Consider the following 9,886-nt stretch of genomic DNA (forward strand, 5'->3'; position numbering starts at 1 on the left):
AATTTTGTAATAATTAATACATATATAAATGGTGACTTTCTAATGTATTTTTTACATGTATAAATTTAAATAAAAATCATAAGTTTAATAAAAATTTATATATGTAAAAAAATGTATTATTAGATCAAAATTAATTATGTAAACTTATATGTGTATTAAATATACATTAGAAATTTTAGTGTTATATACAATGATATTAATTATTTTTTTAATATAATTGATCTATTAGCTAAGTTGGTTAGAATATCATTTTTTTAACATAATTGATCTATTAGCTAAGTTGGTTAGAATACCATGCTAACAGATTGTCAATCATATGGGACTATATGTAAGGGTATTTTTAATTTTTTCTTCTCACTGCTGGATGTATAGGAAAAATGCTGGGTGCAGGAAAAAAAATCCCCCCAGTAGAAGAGCTGGCAAAACTGGCACTTCCGCCCAATCTGGCCCGTCAGCCCAAAGAGTCAAAAACTGATCAGGTAAGGCCCTGTCCATATTCTTACAAGCCGTATTTTTTTAGGCCCAATTTTGGGCACCGGCCTAATTACCCAAATTTAAAAATGAATAAAAAATAAAATAAGAATGATTCTAAATCTAAAAAAATAAATAAAATGAAGTGATTGTTGACACATTTTTATAAAATATTTGAATTTAGTATTTATTCTTGCAAGATTGAATTTAATAAACGCGGTTTTAATTTCATAATTATCCTGCAGATTAACAATAAATATAATACGCACACACATGTTACCAATATATCTTGATCAATGTTTCGGTTTTAATTTCACATTTGAAAGGAAAATGTATTAGTATTATCTTGTCTGAGAAGCGTTTTGAATTTCTCTCTCTGGCCGCAAAGAATTCTTCGGCCTGACTTCGTCGGCGTTTTCTGCGGCTATAGAAAATGTTTCGGTTAATGCATAGTTGGTAAATTGGATTTATAATTTTTTATTAAATAAATTAAACTGTAGTTGTTCAACTGTTGGCGATCAAATTTAGAAGAACGTGAATAAAAGTGGCAGCCTTAAATCATCCACTTCCTATTTATCACAATCATCAAAATTTTACGAGAATTGAATAGAAGTGCAATTTACAAAACAGATTTTAAATTAAGTCTACCAAATGTAAACAATGATATGGGTTTTAAAAAACTAATTGTAATTGCACCAAGCCACTGTGAACTGGATAAAGACCACAACTGTTTCAGAATGTGTAATGCATATGTATGATGGTGCATATATATGCGAGCCTGGCGGAAGAGCCTCACTTTTATTGGACTGTCTTTTTTTGAGCCCAGCCTGGCCTTATTTGCAGGCTGACTAGGCCAGCCCATCGGGCCAGACCCATTTTGGCAATTCTAATGCCCAGTAAAATATTTTATCATTGTCTTTGCTTCAACCTAAAGAGCTCAAATAAAAAGATTGCTCTTCACAACACCTAGTGTTAGGAGCTAGTTACTAATAAGCAACAGCAATGGATCCTAAACTTGAATTTCCCTACCTCCTTATCAAAACTTCATTGTAAGAATGAAACAAAAGAAATAGTCCAAAAGCAAACAGAGTTAAACTAGACATAAAAATGGTATTGTTTTCTACTCAAATGGTAAGTTGACTGTTCACGTTTCACAATCAGAAGGTTGTTGGTTAGGTATTAGATATCCTTTCATATACTTGGGCCACTAAGTAAGCAAGCTATTATGAACACAGCACTGTTTGATACCATAAGAAAAGTGACTATTGCTTTTTTTTGAGAATGAAGTTCTCCTCAGGCTGCTTTTGCCAAAAATAATTTGCAGCCTCTATCCATAGGGGATGAACCACGAACTTCTTTTCTTTCACTGCCCACCGGCACTTCTCGGTTCCAGCATCAGTAGCAACTACGTGTGTAACAGACGGGTCAATTTCAGTCAAACAAGTAGCTCCCATCTGTTCTGCCATCTTCCTCAGAGATGGTATTGCACCATGAACAATACGGCTGAAAATGATCACACATCCGCTTAAGACTTCCCTTCGAACCAATGACAACATCTTGAAAAAATGAATTGATTGTAAGGACCTCATTAGAATAATCTCACATTAGGATTCCAACATAACTAAATATTTCCACTGAACATAGCTAGAGTAATGAACAAAATAACTACCTGCCTCACATCTCGATCATCAAAATCTTCTTGTTTCTACAAAGGGTTCCCCACCACAAAATTTTAGTATTATATCAGAAATAACAAATATTTAATAAGGAAGACATAATGAGGAGTGACATACATCAAAGAACATGCAATGGACTTGCTTGAGCACTTTGAGAATTTTTGCAAGTGCTCCATCAGTTTCATTTTCATCACTCTTCAGTTCGGCTAGGGATTTGCAATTGAAACCAAACTGCCGACAACTCGAACCAAAAAAATGGTATCTTTCCATTAGTATCAGATTATCTTTATGCTTCATCCATGCCTGCAACATTTTCATACATGCCATTAAAAGGAGATGATTTTTAGTTCATAAATTTCCAAAAGAAAACAGAATTATTTTATTTCCTAAAATAAACACAATTCAATAGACATCACCAACTGAAAATGAGTGGAGCTATATTTCCTCATCCCCTTTATAAATTATAGAAAGCAACATTGCAAAGTAAAACTGATTTGAACACAACTAGAAAGAAACTAATTCTTTTCTCTAAAGTATAAACAAATAAAGAGTTTAAAATGCTCTGTGATAATTTGATGTAGTCACTAGCCAGCTCTGTAAAATGATTTTCGAAATACCTTTAGACACAGGACACTGGCAAGGCTATCCTATTCTTTTTTTATCAACAACTTGGACTAATAGTCTTTCTAGCACCACGAAATGCAAATGCAAGTAAAACTAATTTCTTACTTCTTTCTTATTTCCCCATATCACCCATGTATAGCGTAGAACTTTTTTATTCATATTATACAATGATATTTATTTTATTTCATCCAAATTGAATCATTTTCATTTTAGAAGTACTCTGACCAAAATTGTGAATCCTAAAGACTGCTTTTAATGGATGAAATGAAAGGCATATCTTTAAATGCTACGTAGCAATTGACAGACTATTTTTCTTCCATTATAACTAAATTTTCATAAACACCTAGTGGGATAAGGCTTTGTTGTTGTATAAGTAAATTATTATAAACAAAAAGAAATTGACTTTATAGCATATATGTCACATCAAACAAATATTCCAATTAAGTAACTCAGCAGTACAAGTTAGAAACTAGTAGTGCACTCACGTGTTCTGTATCATCAAGAATTAGGACTGCACTTTCTTGCCCTAACACAACATCAAGACCCTTCTGATGCTTTTGAGTCCCATCATCTCGAGAAATGACCTTAGCATTGAAGTATTCTCCCTGAGGATCAAGTAGCTTAGCCATCTCTAATGCATAAGGCCGATCACCCATAGTATATATGTACATCTCAAACATTTCACTTGCTTCTTTTAGAAATGGGCGGACAAAGGGCCTCAACTTGGTCATCATATTCATATGCTCCAATTTGAAGAGGCTGCCTTTGGAGACATCTATCATTTGATTATATATAAGTTAAGAAGCCAATAAAAACCCAGAACATCAAAGGTGAAATCAACAAAGAGTTATCAGAAAAACACACACACTGAACTATACAAGTGAGTAATGTATCTTTTCTTTATCAGTTAGTCTCTGTGACAGTTGTAAACGTCACACCAAGTTAGCTTTGCCTCTGCCTATATTAGTTAATTGTAAAAGAGCTGAATATTGTAGTGAATCAATCCTTTAGTTCAATAAAATAATATTCTATCTCACTTATTCTTGAAACAAGCAAAAACCTTAATTTTACCAAAAATGCAAGAAAGAAGTTAGCATGCCAATCTATTCAAAGCAATCTCACTAATATAAGAGATGCCATTTTTAGGACAGCGTGATTATATTCTTTATATGATATATAAAGATGTGTTAGTGTTACATTGAGCATGGTTGTTGGCTTGTTGTAATTGCTAAGAAACACAATGATATCTTTGTCTTTTAGCAACCAAAGTAACATGAATGAATCATTCTTTAATCTTTATTCAGCCAAAAATTTCAATACAGTATTAAGGACATGTGTATGCATGTTGGAAAGTTTAAAATGCATTCAACAACCACAAGTGAAAGAATAGACAGAATTGACTCGTTCATTCCCCTGCCACACTTTTATTACAGTTAGCAGAGCTCATGATTGGGGTATTTACATAACTATAACCAAAACTAATAAATAACTAGATTATAAGTGGGTATTATAACTATAACCATAACTAGTTTTATATAATTAGTTATAATTTGATATAACCAGTTATTGTTTTTAAAATATGGGTATATAACCGGTTATGAATAAACTAGTTATATAACCACTTATATCTAAAATCAATTACATAACCAGTTATGAATGAATAAAAATAAGTTATTTGAAATAACCATTTCTATAAAACTAGTTATAGTTTTATAACTATAACTATTTTTTAAATAAATATAAGTTATTAGAAATAACCATAACTATTAAAACTAGTTATAATTTTATGACTACTTTTATATAACTAGTTATAGTTATTTTTTTAAAACTAGTTTTTCTTAGCACCCTTAATTACAGTATCTTCATTAACTAAAGAACCAATTCCAAAAGGTATATAATGCAAACATTTCAGCGACAGATTATCAAATCACAACATCGTAGAATTATAGCAGATATCTAGCATTCATGCCATGGCTATTGTCCTATGATTATAGCACCAACCAAACAGACTAGTTGATTGATATTAATGATGTGATAAAACAATATAGACCGGAGAAAACACTTTCTGTCTCAAACGAAACTGCTGATTTAGAATACCAATACCAATTACTATAAGCAAAAGCACATCAGTTTACACATACCTCTAAGAGAATCTGTTTGGTTAAGTAAATGCGACTCTTCAGAAGTCAAATGAGCAAGGTGAGTGGAATTTAGCAGTGTGTGATCTAGGTCAAGAACCAAGTAGAGCTTTTTACGACATAACAAACTCTTCATGTCAGTATTGCGCAATCTAGAAATTTCCTCATCATGAAGTCTCAGTCCCTGCAAATACAAAGTTTTTTATCATGTTTAAGAAACAATTGGCTAAATGAAGTAGATTGGCTTGGTCATGATTACCAAGCTGACCATCGTGTTAACCAAATCATGAAAATGGACATAGGATTTTTATATTTAAGATTAGAGGATATGTTAGTGTTTATAAAACCAACATCATCAAACTCGGGTGGTGCATATAATCCAAAAATTCAATTGTATACTTAATACTTATATATGAATGCCACAGCACAACATATTATCATTCTTATAGGGATTTCAATCAAGAAATATACCCCAAATGAGTGAGGGAGGCACTACAGGCTCACCACTACATTTGTCATAATAGATAAAAACCATCAAATCAGGAAATCACTATTTAACATACTACAACTTATTTCAAGTTGATCTAACAGTTATGCAAAAACTGTGTCATGCAGCAGCAACAACAACTATGCAAAACTAAATTTGTAATTCTACAAGATAACCATCTGAAACAATTTATACCTTATGTATGTACCCAAATGTAACACCAGATTCCCCATCCAACTTTTGCCCACAACGTATACACATATTTCCAAACGAGCCGGGATGTGTACATATGTCTACCTCCATGGATGCCTCTGCAACAACATGAGAAAATATTGTGCAGAATCATATTAATAGTTGCATAAAGATGAGAAAATGTTGTGCAGAATCTGAGTCATTACAAGTAAGTTAAAAGTCTAGTTATTGTTGTTTACATATCATTACTCATAAAGTAAAAAAACAATTAATACTGTTTCTTGGTAATGGGGGAAAAATTGTTGAGTAAAGCAAGTTACAGATGGCAATGCAAGTTATACAAGCTTAGGTTCAACCAGTGAAATAGTTAAAGAGAGCTTTATACATAGATAAAACTAAGAAACATTATCACACCAGACGCACCCTTTGTTGAAAATTGGTTTTCTTGCTCTAAAAGAGAAACAGTGTAAGAATAAATAAATTCCCTGCAAAGATGATGAAAGAAAGAACTCTAACAATCAAAATTACCTAAACTCTGTTTGATGATTCCTTCTGAAGTAGATCCCTCAGTTTCCTCAATGCTTTCAAATTTACGTCTTTTAATTCTGCTTCCATTCATGAATTACAGTATATAACACAGTGAAATTTGACCAAAAACAAGAAGTAAGAAAAACAAACTCATAGCATTATCTCTCAGAATAGAATGACATCTGCAACATAAATGCACCAAAAGCATGAACCCTAAAATATCAATCTCTCTCTTGGGGTTTATGCAAATTGGTTCACAATTCCACAGACCACCAGTAAAAATTAGTTTTCATGCAAGGCTGAAGATTTTCGAAGCAAAACACGGACAAAGCACATTTTAATATCAGTTTTTTGAAAGGCATAACTAATAGTAATATACACTCAATAGCATAGTTGACGGAGGGAAAGAATAATGCAGAAAGATCCCATACCCAGACTATTATTTCAGTGTACCCCTAACAATCATATATAAGCAATGCCCTGATTTAATTAAAACCTCTCATTTTGATATTTTACGATTTTTCAGAAACAAGCTACCTAAAATATAATCATAGTTATCAATCGTGCAAAGCGGCATGAAGCAGCTGACCCCGAAACCACTATAGTAAGATTTAAATTGATGTTATATATGAATATGTCAGACTCAAACCTAATAAACTTCAACATATTCACAAATTCTGAAATAACAATTGACAACAGCTGCTTAACTCACACCAGAGCGCGTATAATAATGCGAAACAAAACAGGTAATGAAGAAGAGAACCTGACACTCTCAAGCTCATCATCATCTTGTTTTTCAACTTCTTTATCAGGCGACGAGTCCGGTGAACTTGCATCTAGTTCAGCGTCAAGAAATGCAATGAAGTCATCACTGCTGGACGAATGCACAGGAGAATCGGTAACAACACTCATCTGCATCATACTCATCCAATAAAACCAAATTAGCAACAAAAATCCATAAAAATAAAAAAATGGATGACAACATAAACCACAACCACAACTAATTGGAAAATAAAACAAGAGATAACAGTGTATGAAACACAAGGGAGTATTATAAAGAAAAGAAAGCAACTCATCAAGTTGCCCTAACTCTCGCCCACTAAAAAAATAGCATAAAGGGAGGTAGTAACATAAAATTAAGTATATGAATGCAATAATCCCAGGGGATTCAACATTGAAGGTACCTGTTTGTGTGTGAATCGAAAGAAAATGGATGAAGCGTTGGGGTAAATTTGTATGCAATTGGAAAATCATGTGTCCGAAGACGGGCAACAAGGGAGGGTGCAAGAGAGCGGAGAGAGGACCCCCAACGAACAATGTCACCGTACGACTGTATCGTAGAAATTAAGGCTGCTGGTATTGGAAGTTGAACCGGTAAACTTAACTTGGGCCTATTGCTGTTGAAAGAAGTGGGCTTTAATGAATTGGGCTACATCCCACAACTACGGGTACTGATTCAAGGGGGAGTGTTGCTAGGTGCACCCAGCATTATTGCTGGTGCACCCAGCAAGGCTCTTAAATGGCAAAATTGCCCCCAACTTGTTTTTCTTCTTACGGATCAAGGTGATCCGTAAGAGACTTCCGGATCAACTTGATCCGTATGTTGATCCGTAAGACACTTACGAATCAACTTGATCCGTAAGTGTCTTACGGATCAACGTACGGATCACCTTGATCTGTAAGAAGAAAAACAATTTATTAATTACTTTGTTATATATAGAAATCTATTTTTTTAGTTGAGATTCTTGTAATTGAAAACGATTATGCAATACATGAATTCAAACAGTACATTAACTTCAACATAGTCAAACGAAATTAAATTTCCATAAAATACTACAACTAACTAACTCATGCTAATTTTGCGACAAGGACAACTCTTCTTCCATTTGCGGTAAAGGTTTACTGAAAACAGCTAAAATTTCTATTGGCTCAATCTTTTTCCAATAGTTAGACTCAATGAGCACCTTCATAACATCCTCGTTGGTTTTGAGTTCAATTATTTCAAATTTTATAACTTTTTCTAAATACTCATGGTGACTTGGTTTCCGAAAAAACAATCGCGTTACCAGTTGTATTTCATCAACACCATAAGGGGGAATCCCACGAGGCGCAACTTGTTTGATCAAATCCTTCAATTCATCCATGGTACATCCGGTGGGAATGTCAAAGTTTTTGGGATTTTTTCCTGTGAACGAGTAACCTACAAACTCATTTTGGCGTGACATGTTCCACCTCCCATTGTAATATAGCAGGGCATCATGAGTAGGGGTCATAGTAGTTTCAAATAAGTTTAAAATACCATCTGGGATTCTAGCAATGCTACATAATAACTCAATCGGACCAACAAACGAAAATTCATGATTACACATTAACATTGTGTTAACATCAGCATCATCTTTCACTTGCATACATTGAAACCGAAATTGATTACCTGCATACGTGAAAGGCTGCCGGTAGTAAATTCCATCCAAAAATTGCTTGTCAGTTAGCTTAAGGGTATTGTGTATTCTGGTTTTTAACGTTTGAAAATCACACCCGTTAGGTACTCAAATGGGAACTGGAGTGGAAGCTTGGAAGGAAACACCATTGTCGTTGTGAACAATGGATCCATTTGGAAAAATAAAACCTAATGTGGAGTTCACAACTGTCTGACTGCTTGTCTCTCCCAAGAATGCCATAGTTTTTTGTAAGACTTGGGTTGATACTGAAACTTGTGCTTTCTTACAAGGTTAGGTTGTGCCATATATATAGATGGGTTTTAATATTAGTGCTGCATTTTTTAAAGATTGAAAATACGCATGCACATGCTTTCTGTATGTGTTGTCAACTACACGAATGACATGACATGCTTTAACTTGCATCAGATCTGCATGTGTAGTCATGTTGTGCAGGTCCTTTCACGCGCTTTATGTTAATGCAGACAACAATTTATCAAACACGGTTTTCCACAATGTGTAGTCAAGTCAGACAACAATATATCATACATGCTTTTTTAGAATTAAGTAATAATTTTGTTGTGGACGTAACAAATAAATTACATGTTCAAAACGATCAGGCATTTATAAATTACATGTTCAATCATCATTTAAGTCAACATAGTCTCTCTTGAACATCATGAAGCTCTTGTAATGCTGCATTCAGCTAATATATGGATTTGGTCATGACTTCGCCTGCGGATGACAATTGCTAGACCATAACAATGATACAGGCGATAAGGGACAACGTTCTTTTAAATAAACCTGTTGTGTATGCGAAAAAAATGTTAACTCAATCCTACAAAAGTCATTGCATAATCATAAAAAAAACACTTCATATCTGCAATGTACCTCAACAAAATGATTGTCATACACATGACCGATACAAATTATACGATGCAATGAAGAATTTGTCAGCGGTTGACTTCTAAGGGGAAAGAATGTCATGCTTTGTTGTTTAGACAAGGATACAACGATTACGTTATACCTTGATGCAATGACATGTCCCATGTCCGTTATATCCATCCACTTATCCATTGTCACCTGAATAAAACAAATATACACGTCAAACTTAATTTCAAACTAAAGTCTTAAAAATCAAATTCATAAATTATATACCTTGGTTAACCCATCAACAAGTAGTGACATCCTTAATTCCTCAAATCTCTCCGTGCCACCAAAGAGCTTGACATAGTCTTCTGAGAAATTGGCAAGTTCTTTAAGCAGATGGTTGCGGACCACCGACCAAGAGTCTTGACCCATACCTAATAAACCGGCAACCGACCGATATCCACA

The 9,886-nt window shown here is 33.8% G+C and overlaps 1 protein-coding gene across 2 annotated transcripts; it reads right to left on the reverse strand.

Annotated features, from left to right (window-relative positions):
* Positions 1-1,478: 1,478 nt before the first annotated feature.
* LOC114394253 (RNA polymerase II C-terminal domain phosphatase-like 4) lies at positions 1,479-7,460 on the reverse strand. Of its 2 annotated transcripts, none has more exons than XM_028355933.1 (9): positions 7,301-7,460; positions 6,880-7,028; positions 6,117-6,193; positions 5,592-5,707; positions 4,913-5,093; positions 3,257-3,546; positions 2,265-2,450; positions 2,141-2,176; positions 1,479-2,027 (listed from the first exon to the last, which is right to left on the reverse strand). In XM_028355933.1, the coding sequence occupies exons 2-9, from the start codon at positions 7,026-7,028 to the stop codon at positions 1,734-1,736; spliced, it is 1,329 nt and encodes a 442-aa protein (XP_028211734.1). In that variant the 5' UTR covers positions 7,301-7,460; the 3' UTR covers positions 1,479-1,733. The 2 variants fall into 2 exon arrangements, with proteins under 2 accessions (XP_028211734.1, XP_028211742.1); XM_028355941.1 differs by having other exon boundaries at positions 1,479-2,024; positions 2,138-2,176.
* Between the last annotated feature and the right edge of the window lie 2,426 nt (positions 7,461-9,886).

The sequence above is a fragment of the Glycine soja genome, chromosome 2 (assembly GCF_004193775.1).
Source record: "Glycine soja cultivar W05 chromosome 2, ASM419377v2, whole genome shotgun sequence".
NCBI classification, from domain to species: domain Eukaryota; kingdom Viridiplantae; phylum Streptophyta; class Magnoliopsida; order Fabales; family Fabaceae; genus Glycine; species Glycine soja.

Coding starts and splice junctions, on each gene's coding strand:
- LOC114394253 (XM_028355933.1), bottom strand. CDS start 7,028: ATGAGTGTTGTTACCGATTCTCCTGTGCATTCGTCCAGCAGTGATGAC. Junction 3,547..4,912: donor CCAAACAGATTCTCTTAGAG/GTATGTGTAAAC, acceptor ATCAAATGATAG/ATGTCTCCAAAGGCAGCCTC. Junction 2,177..2,264: donor TCCATTGCATGTTCTTTGAT/GTATGTCACTCC, acceptor AACCCTTTGTAG/AAACAAGAAGATTTTGATGA.